This window comes from Sinocyclocheilus grahami, unplaced genomic scaffold (assembly GCF_001515645.1).
Source record: "Sinocyclocheilus grahami isolate Dianchi unplaced genomic scaffold, SAMN03320097.WGS_v1.1 scaffold730.1, whole genome shotgun sequence".
Lineage (NCBI taxonomy): Eukaryota > Metazoa > Chordata > Actinopteri > Cypriniformes > Cyprinidae > Sinocyclocheilus > Sinocyclocheilus grahami.
Window position 1 is genome coordinate 697443 of NW_015505909.1, and position 11235 is coordinate 708677.

General features: G+C 37.8%; 1 protein-coding gene across 1 annotated transcript in view; it reads right to left on the reverse strand.

Moving 5' to 3' along the window:
• The window catches only part of lama2 (laminin, alpha 2), a gene marked incomplete at its 5' end in the record, with an annotated part of 106098 nt that overhangs the window by 67916 nt on the left and 26947 nt on the right, over positions 1-11235 (reverse strand). The window contains 3 exons of the mRNA XM_016244669.1: positions 448-625; positions 5197-5303; positions 7938-8149. Of these exons, the coding sequence (XP_016100155.1) occupies positions 448-625; positions 5197-5303; positions 7938-8149 (497 nt within the window). The remainder of the gene's footprint in view (positions 1-447; positions 626-5196; positions 5304-7937; positions 8150-11235) is intronic.

Genomic DNA, 11235 nt, shown 5'->3' on the forward strand with positions numbered 1-11235 from the left:
ACTAAATTGCTATTAAAATTTTTTTTTAAACAATAAAAACTAATAAAAAACCAAACAATTAAATTAATAAAATAAAAAAAATAAACAGAATAAATTCTATACTAATGTTTATTAACATGCATTGCCCCTATCAAAAAACAAATAAACGCGAGACACTTGTGACATTAATGTAAATTAAAGATGAGTTTAGACGGACTTTTTCAAAATCCACAGCAGGGAAAAAAACTTATATGGTTTGAAATGAAAGAAAGGAGGGGGGGGATTAAAAATGTCAGAATGTTAATTCTTAAGTGAACTGTACCTTTAATGCTTTTCCTATCCTATGGAATTACTGTTCTATTGTTTGTACAAATAAAAATCGAAATGCACGGGTGAATCTGGAATGAATTACAGAGGCACATACATGGTCTCATATCAAGGGCTCGAGGTTCGGAGGTGAATTCTTACGTGTGCAGCCGCCTTCCTGGAAGCTGAAGTGTCCGGGAGCGCAGCGGTCACACTTCTGTCCCGTCACACCAGGCTGACAGCGACACTGACCGCTCTCATCACAATCAAACGACTTCGATCCGAATGAATTGCAATGGCATGGGACGCAGCCTTGAGCGCCCTGCATGTGTAAGCCAGACTGCAGAGACAGAGAGGAGACAGTGAGGAGGGTTAAAACAAGGCCATTCTCAGAGTGATGGCTAGACTGCGCTGTGTGGCACTTTCCACAAATAAGGTACAAATAGATTTAAAAAGCAACGAAGGCACAAATCCTATATTTTTAGAGCGATAACTATTACATATGTTGAGAACAGGGGTTTTTCATGTGTGGGTGGTGTTTAACCTTTAGAAAAATAACAAAAGAAATTACTTCATAAAGAGCATCAAGCTCATTTTTTGCACCTATTCGTGGAATGTGCTGTGTTTAGTCATTTAGTGCATGCAGATATTACAGATCAAACCAAACCACAGAAATCTGCCTCTGTCTCCAGTTTGTACTCTGTCCCCTTTACACTCACTTCAACTGACTGTAAAGACATGTTGAGAGGTAAATGCCAACAATTTCATTTTAATGATCAAAATGATCATGCAGTGATGATAAATCTGCACACGCCATGTGGATGTGAAGTCACTGTGGCAGTCATTGCTGTGGGTGATTGACAGCCATCTGTCTGCTAGGAACAGGTGCGCTGTCACCGTAGCAACCAATGAGAAGCGGCCCTGGCACAGACTGTCAGTGGCACCCCATGGATGCCAGATATATGAAGACACACACACACACACACACACACACACCACGCCATGTGGATGTGAAGTCACTGTGGCAGTCATTGCTGTGGGTGATTGACAGCCATCTGTCTGCTAGGAACAGGTGCGCTGTCACCGTAGCAACCAATGAGAAGCGGCCCTGGCACAGACTGTCAGTGGCACCCCATGGATGCCAGATATATGAAGACACACACACACACACACACACACACACAGAGCATGCAAAGCTGTGAGCCAAAGTAACAAAACTCTCCTCCAAGAGAACTCATAACCATGCCTGGTGCTTTTTAAAGTCTAAGAAAAGACTAAAACATAAAAATCACAGCATTTAACACTGCCATGTGCTTTCTGAGTTTGACAGATTAACTGACTCTCTTAAGTGCTACTTAACTAATGTTACATGTAAATGTATAATTAAAAACCAACGCAGACTGTGCACATTATGTTACATCCGTCTTAAAACCAAAGGATGTCTCTTTGAATTATGCATACTTGTTTTGGTCTCTTTCATTAATAACTGTACACAAGTGTACTTAAGCATGCAGAAAAGTTTCTCATGCAAAACCTCTGCACAAACACAATTGCACGTGGATTTGTCCTTGAGGAATAAATTGAGAAATCAAAATTTCCCTGATCTTTTGACATGTAAGCGGTCACTGCACTATAAAAACATACCGTAAGTTGGTATTGAACTCTTGTTCATAACTGTTATTCCACATGCATAGAAGTTACCCAGTCATAGCAGTGGGTATTTAATCTGAAAGGAGACACAACCCTTAAACTGATTGTTTAAATCAGAGAGCCAAAACCATTTATTTTCCAATTTATGACTTTTGATGTAAAAATCAACCAACATTATAAGAGCACCTCCAGGAACATTAGAAACATTATGAATGCAATGCAGGAGCCCTTTAAAGCCAAACGTATCATTATCGAAACCAGATGAAACGCAATAAACATCTTTATGAAGAAGCCCAGATCGAGTTCTGACATGCTCATGTTGTTGCTGTGAAATAAGAAAGACATGTAACTCACACTTAGCAACTCAGTTTCTAATAATAATCATATCTATAAAAAAAACCCACTTTGATTCCCATGTTTCTAAGGCCAGCAGAATTCAAGCACATTCTACATTTAGAATAAAAGTGTGAACTTGTTGGGTACAGTTTGTGCATGAAAATGTTCACACAGGTTTTGTGCAAAAACGCGTATTTACAGGTAGTGAGAAAACGCAAGTGTAATAATTCTAAATATTTTTTTTCAGTATGCATGTGATGACCTACAGTATAATGCATAATGCTGATCTTGAAGTGATGCATGATGCCCTCAGTACTGCATTATTGTTGCCAAAAACCTACCCTGAAAAGCAGCATCATACATTATGATATACATTAATATGTTACATTACAGGGAATATATTTTATATAACAGAAATAAAATATAAACACAACTTTGCAAAGGAACAAATATAAAAATTGCAATTAGGAGCTATGCATACACTATTATAGTTTGTATTAATGTTTTAAATTAGCTTATATATTTTCAGCTTCCATTTTAATTTTAGTTACATTTTTAGTCATTTTGTTATGTATTGGTCTTTTTTATTTTTTTTAAATATTACTATTTATTTTTAATTGATTTCCATTTCAGTTGTAGTTATATGAGGACACACACACACACACACACACACACACAGAGCATGCAAAGCTGTGAGCCAAAGTAACAAAACTCTCCTCCAAGAGAACTCATAACCATGCCTGGTGCTTTTTAAAGTCTAAGAAAAGACTAAAACATAAAAATCACAGCATTTAACACTGCCATGTGCTTTCTGAGTTTGACAGATTAACTGACTCTCTTAAGTGCTACTTAACTAATGTTACATGTAAATGTATAATTAAAAACCAACGCAGACTGTGCACATTATGTTACATCCGTCTTAAAACCAAAGGATGTCTCTTTGAATTATGCATACTTGTTTTGGTCTCTTTCATTAATAACTGTACACAAGTGTACTTAAGCATGCAGAAAAGTTTCTCATGCAAAACCTCTGCACAAACACAATTGCACGTGGATTTGTCCTTGAGGAATAAATTGAGAAATCAAAATTTCCCTGATCTTTTGACATGTAAGCGGTCACTGCACTATAAAAACATACCGTAAGTTGGTATTGAACTCTTGTTCATAACTGTTATTCCACATGCATAGAAGTTACCCAGTCATAGCAGTGGGTATTTAATCTGAAAGGAGACACAACCCTTAAACTGATTGTTTAAATCAGAGAGCCAAAACCATTTATTTTCCAATTTATGACTTTTGATGTAAAAATCAACCAACATTATAAGAGCACCTCCAGGAACATTAGAAACATTATGAATGCAATGCAGGAGCCCTTTAAAGCCAAACGTATCATTATCGAAACCAGATGAAACGCAATAAACATCTTTATGAAGAAGCCCAGATCGAGTTCTGACATGCTCATGTTGTTGCTGTGAAATAAGAAAGACATGTAACTCACACTTAGCAACTCAGTTTCTAATAATAATCATATCTATAAAAAAAACCCACTTTGATTCCCATGTTTCTAAGGCCAGCAGAATTCAAGCACATTCTACATTTAGAATAAAAGTGTGAACTTGTTGGGTACAGTTTGTGCATGAAAATGTTCACACAGGTTTTGTGCAAAAACGCGTATTTACAGGTAGTGAGAAAACGCAAGTGTAATAATTCTAAATATTTTTTTTCAGTATGCATGTGATGACCTACAGTATAATGCATAATGCTGATCTTGAAGTGATGCATGATGCCCTCAGTACTGCATTATTGTTGCCAAAAACCTACCCTGAAAAGCAGCATCATACATTATGATATACATTAATATGTTACATTACAGGGAATATATTTTATATAACAGAAATAAAATATAAACACAACTTTGCAAAGGAACAAATATAAAAATTGCAATTAGGAGCTATGCATACACTATTATAGTTTGTATTAATGTTTTAAATTAGCTTATATATTTTCAGCTTCCATTTTAATTTTAGTTACATTTTTAGTCATTTTGTTATGTATTGGTCTTTTTTATTTTTTTTAAATATTACTATTTATTTTTAATTGATTTCCATTTCAGTTGTAGTTTTTATTTATGTCCAGATAGTACAATTTATTTCCAGCAACTAAAATAGTGTTTTTCGGTTAGTTGCCAAGGCAACCTTTCTAATTTTCATATAAAGTTTTGCATATACTATTGCCATTTTATTTTAGCTTAATTTCAATAGATCATATTTTTTTTATAGAATAGTTTTAGTGAACGATAATAGCCCTGGCTGGTAAATTGTAAACAGGAGTAAACTTGAAAAACAGCTGATCTGATCAGCAATAAAAAGGGAAAAAAAGTTATGTGTATAATGTGTTATTTTGAACACTCTTAAACTGATATTAGACGAGTCAAAGGAAGTCACACACACACACACAGATCCTGTGCACCCATCATGCCGTGCGTTTACCCCTGTGCCGGGGCGGTACGCCCCTCGAGGGCAGCCCCCTCTGCTTTCCCATCTCTGGATGTGTTGGATGGGAACCTGTTGGACGGGTCGCCGGGTCTCCCTGCGAGAGTGAGGCGGGCGCATGAGGTCACACCTGCGGCCCACGTATCCGGCCCGACAGATGCACCTGCCCTCAGAGTCACAGCGCTGGGACACGGAGCCCCGAGCGCTGCACTGACACGGCCTACACAACTGAGCTTCACTGTCCCACCAACAATTCGGCTAAACATACACGGGTTTATGAAGAGGCAGAGACAAAAATAAGAAAATATAAAAAATATATAAGAAAATTACTCACACTGACGCAATGAATAGGGAATGTGTTATGCATACAGTAATGTCAATCTAACCCAATGACAGAAATGACTGCATTTGGTGTGGTGTGCTGTATACTCACCATGCACTCATCACACTGACGTCCAACAACATGTTGTCGACACTGGCACTGTCCGGTCTCCTGATGGCACACCTCTGAGAACGATCCGTTAGTGTGACACTGACACGCTACACAGAGACACAGAGAGAAACTTGTAGAGAGAAACACGACTAGACATGAAGACATTACATCTAGAGTGACAGTAGGTTATATTTTGCCTTTATATCCAGAACATACACTGCCAGTCAAAAGTTTGGAATATGGTTCTCATTGGTTTTTAATGGTTCTGAAGGTAGTAATAGTGTAATAGTGTGTATGCCAAAACTGGTTGCCCACTGAAGCTAAGCAGTGTTGAGCTGGTCAGTACCTGGATGGGAGTTATATAATAAATAATAATACCTATGGATCTAGCAGCAGTCTCTCTCCACCTTGTGGACCAACTCCTGTACCTGAGTCAGAGGCAGAGCCCACCAACTTTTGATTGGCACCAAACTTCTGATTGGCAGTGTACATAAAACACACTCAGGAGGGAATTCACTAAGAATGCACTATGGCCACAGATATGATTGTAGTTTGACGTTGACACTAAATCGTGATCAGTGACATTTCCATCAATGTTTTGACAATACATACTGTATATATATATTCCAAACAAAGTGTTGTTGTGTTTAGGAGGAACTGGCGTGTACTTCATTATGTACAACACTGCAGGTAAAGAAGCCTTTCTGTGTAATGTAGGTCATTAAACTACTTCTGTAAGCATCCCACTGAGCGCTGTGCTGCACTGCATTGTTTTACTGATGATTCTTCTCTTCGAAACTTGTTATTCCCAGCAGAAATAAAGTAAGTCCTATAATCTCACATTAAATATAAACATGCTTCAGAGGTTAAAAATGGACAAGCATTGGCTCCGCTTCACTCCCCTTGACTGATGTATATGTTTTAGTAGATAGGCCTACTGAAACTTGGTGCATATTTTTCAAATATGACGTTTGTACAATATCTGATATTAGTGGAATGTTTCTATTTAGCAATTTTCTAATTTAACATAAGAAATCAGTCTGATAATAGCATAAGTATAACAATTTGAGTCAAACTTTTATTTAAAAAAGTTAACATGGGAATATCACAACATGAACAATTATTAATTTTTACACAATTTTTCACATCACAAATTTGACATTAAAAATCCTAAGACTTCCTGTTTCCTTACAGGTTTAAATAAGACTTTGAATCCCAGACTTTCAGTTCGGACCCCACCATCTGAATATGTTTTGCAATATTATAACCACATCAAATGAACTAAGCACTGTTAAAATCAGTAGGAACACATAAACTCTGGGAAACTGTTTCATTGTCATGTTTCATGCACAACCAAGGGAATGTGTGCAACCCAAATGTGCTTTGAACTTGCCTCTGGCGTGTATAACAACTAAAATTAAAAACCAGTGAGATTATTCAATATTCCATGACCCCTTTGCATGCTAATTAGTGCAGTGTGTGTGGAAAACAATCGAACAGAATGACTCTATCCTGCTTAAAATTACAGCACGGTGTAACTGTGGGCACACTGCTGTAGGGCTGCAGGAGGACAGATTGCATTTCAATATAATGCACACACACTTTCTCTGACTGAGATGGAGCACAGATGGTGCAGCGTGAGGCTTGTTGGAGGGGAATCTGTGTGTATTGTCCTTGAGGGTAGACGGCCCGTGCTACTGGATCAACTCACCTCACACAAACACACACACACACACACACACACACACACACACACACACACACACACACACACACACACACACACACACACAGGCTGTCTGGCTGTCTACAATTTAATTTCTACAAAAACAGACACATTAAACACACACACACACACACACACACACACACACAGGCTGTCTGGAAGAACACAATTTAATTTCTACAAAAACAGACACATTAAAAAATTCCTAAAGTGACAACCAAATATGGTTTGTCTTAGGAAAGGCACAAAATATCCCCCCTTTTACTGCAGTTATAGAGTGTCCAATTTTCTGCTCTGGGAGGTTCAAAGACTAACTTTTTACATTTTCATTTAGACCTTCAAAGTACATATTTAACAGGTCATCTTAATTTTACAAAAACAATGATATTCATAAAATAAAGTATAACTGTATTATATAGGTCTAAATTATTTTGTGTAATAATGAACTAATAGCACACCAATCAAATCACAATTTCATAAAAACAAAAACAGAATTGTCTACAACTGTGATCATGGTAACTGTGACTTGATTGGTGGATCTCTCTAAAGGATTATGGGTAGTGTAGTCAATAGGGACATTCATGTAGGGCATTCAGTCAATAAACATGGTTTTTAAAAAGTTGAAATCACACCGACTGTCTTCTGCAGAAGAAAATACAGTCATCTAACAAACTCAGAGGTCATGGTAGATCTGCCTTTAGGTTTAAACAGAATTTATAAAAAATCAATGGAGAGCATAAATTGTGTTTTTACATTATGCATGTTATATCTTATTGTAAACAATTCATCCATGTTTATGTTTGTTTGTTTATTATTATTATTGACCTTTTGTAATGTTTAACCAAAAGCGAAATGTGAAAATGTCAGCCTTATCTCTGGTGATGTATGCAGGATTTCTCCAATTATTTATTCTTAAATTGTCTAATATTGAGATCTTAAGAGATTAGACATCACATGTTGCTGTTAGTCAAAGGGCTATGATCTGAAAACAATCAAACTCTGCTCCTTCACTCACCTCGGCAATTCTTGGCTATGAGGGCATCACCAAAGTATTCGTCAGCGCACCTTTCACAGTCCGGTCCTCCATATCCCTCACGACAGCGCAGACAGGCTCCAGTCACCGGATCGCAGCTGAGCTCTGCTGTAAGATCCAGGTTACCGTTACACATACACGGCTGGCAGGAACCCCCAGGAACGTTGGGACGACCGAAATAGCCATTAGCACACCTGAGGTCATCCAGAGTAGAGAGGATGCATGCTTTAGAGATGCATACACTTCAAAACATGATACACATAATAAAACAATTTACACTCAAATCAACATTTCATATGGATTTGTTTCATTGCTTTGTTTTACAATGCACAGTCAGCCAGCTTGGGTCACTGTGTGTGGGTTTGTTTTGTGATACTGACCAACTGACTGAACATTTATACCTTATGTACAGTTATGTATATTTAACATCTAGTGATGTAGCTGTTAATTTGTCATTTGTAATTGCAGTTTGAATCAGATCAGAGGTGGCTTTAGCACTTGCGATGTACTGTAGAAGCTAAAGCTGAGCTTAACAGATAGTTTGTCAAGAATAGCTGGGGTAAAGTGGGATAAATGGAAACACTTAAGGAAAGCATTTAAGTATATTGTATTTCCTGACGAGTCATTTACCGTTTCTCTTTTAAAGGAGCTGTGTACTGAACTGATTCCATTACAGTACGTCTGATGAACAACCTTATTTTGATCATGAAAAGAACATCAGAGACTTTTCTCGCCAAAACAAAGCACAGACGATGAGAATGTGAGAGAAATATAAGGGGAAGAGACGCTATCACTTCCTCCGCTCGCTTCGCCCAGCCGCTCTTCTTATCTGCTGTCGGTGCGTTTGGATCCTATATCTCTACTGAAGCAACTTGTGTTGCTGGCTGATAAACACGCACAGTATATCCACTGCCTTCATGTTAAATGGATTCCTCTGCGCTTATCTGCACACGACTGTGCTATCTGCATGATGGTGGAAAGAGAAAGTAATCACCGTGTTTCACTCACGCTCAGCGGATTCCGCAAGCCACCCTAGACTTATTAATTGAATATGGTATTGCTTGTCTTTACAGGCCCAGTGGCATGCTAGTGCAGAATCTAGTTTTAACTGTGCATGTTGGAGATTTCAACTTTTAAACAAAGTCTTAGATCTCACAATAACTTTAAAAGACATAATATCCCTTCAGCAGTACAAATGCTCTGGGCTCATGTCTTATTTAAGAAATCTTGGTACATATATATAGTAACATCTGCATTTATAAGTGTGATTTTTACCTAACCGCCTGTCCTGGTACTTGGTATCTAGCACTGCTATTTAAAACGATAAGTGACCTTCATGTAACTTCATGCTTTGGTAGGAAATTGTCTTCTAAGGACATGACTGTAAATGCAATTTGGAAAATGTGAATCACTCAGAAAATATTTTTTTACATTAAAACATTCAGAACGGGTCTGATGCCAAATTTTTTATATATTCAGAGAAAAAAAAATCAGATAATGGAATGAAAATGAGCCACTCCATTCATTCATATGTTGTAGTGTAAAATATACACATATACATAAAATATAACAAACTATAAAGGAACTGATATGTTGTCACTTTCATTTCTGAGAATACGAGAAAGAAAATGGTTGTCCAATTGATGTTTATCATCGGAATTTGGATGTATTTCTTTTGCTCATAATATTCTTTGTAAAGTAGTGGAATCATGTTTAAATTTTACTTGTCAGATTATTTCCTACGGATATGTGTAAATGTGGAGCTGTCTCAGACTAAAGCCACAGTCACACTAGACTTTAAGTATGCAACATTTTTCTGACTCTGCAACAGTCGTGATCTGACATGATCAACTTAAATCTAACACATAACAAATAAAAATAAATCCAAAATAAAAACATACAATCTACTCCACTTTCTTGCATTGCTGCAGTTTTACATTTATGTTCTTTTAATTCAGCTACGAGGTCATGCCGTAACGTATCGACATTGTATTGGTCACACGGTTTCACTTGTTACAAATTCACAGGTCTGAGCTCACCACACTTGAACTTTGGAACAGAGTGGAATGCGAAACAACTTTGCAGAAGCTTGGACGTCTGCTCTCCCGCATTTGCATGTGCATGAATGGAAGTCAATGGAACGAAAAGTGTAGTGTGACCGATCTTTAACTGATATATATGGAGTGCCACAAGGCTCTGTCTTAGGTCCGATTTAGTAGCATTTCCATGTACATCCTGCTAGGCCAAATTACAATGAAACATCTGATTATGCAGTTTTTTTTATTTTCACTATTTTCATACTTTATTATGATTTTTTATTATTATTAGCATTTAGTGTAATAAGAGAGTAAAGACTGGTATCTATTAAATGACAAATTAGAAGTCAATGAGCATAAACATGGGTTAGTAAATGAATACAGAATCTCTTTAAGTGTCTGTGTAAATGGAAAAGTCCCCACCTACTGTTTCAAAAGTACATAACCCCCAATATACTGTCAGACAAACTATCACGTCTGCTGCTTCGGTACCCTTTAAAGGTACCTCTTTCTCTGGTGCCAGCTCATAATTTCTCCTGTCGTTAGCTCTGCTGTGAGAGTGCCCTCTTAAGCACTGATGACTCGGGCCAGGTGTCTTTAACCCAGGCCATATATATGGTCAGCTTCCTGTGTGTCTGCACACAAGGGAACAATTACTAAAAAAAACCTGGGACTGTTCCAAACTCTTATTTCTGTTCTCTCTTTACCCCATTCACCTCAGCCTGCTCTCTCTGACTCACTCGCAGTTTCAGGTGTCACTGGCCATGCAGGGCCAAACTAAACATAAGTACTCTATTTCAGAGCAGAACCAGGCGCCTTAGAGGGACTGAGCTGAATTAGGTCAGTGAAAGACTGAGTGGGGTGGAGAGAGGTGGGTATTGGGTTTTTATGTTTTGGGTCAGTGATTCTTAAACTGAAAGTATCACTAAACCCATTACTGTTACTGATTGCCCACTACACTCTCAGAGCTTACGGCATGCTTCACAACAAACACATACACAGTGTGTGAATGAAGCAGAGGGGATGAATATAAGACCTGTTTCAGAGAGCACAACTGCAGTGTAAGAGCAACAGCAGGCTCACACTGTGGTTTCACTCTGATTACATATGCATGGACAACAGAAATGGGCACTTTTATCCGCATATACATGCAGTTCCATTAGCAAGCAGCTTCCTCTCTCTCTCACTCTGTGTTTACCTGATAATTCAGAATGGCACTTTCTTGCCATTATTCTGGTGCATGT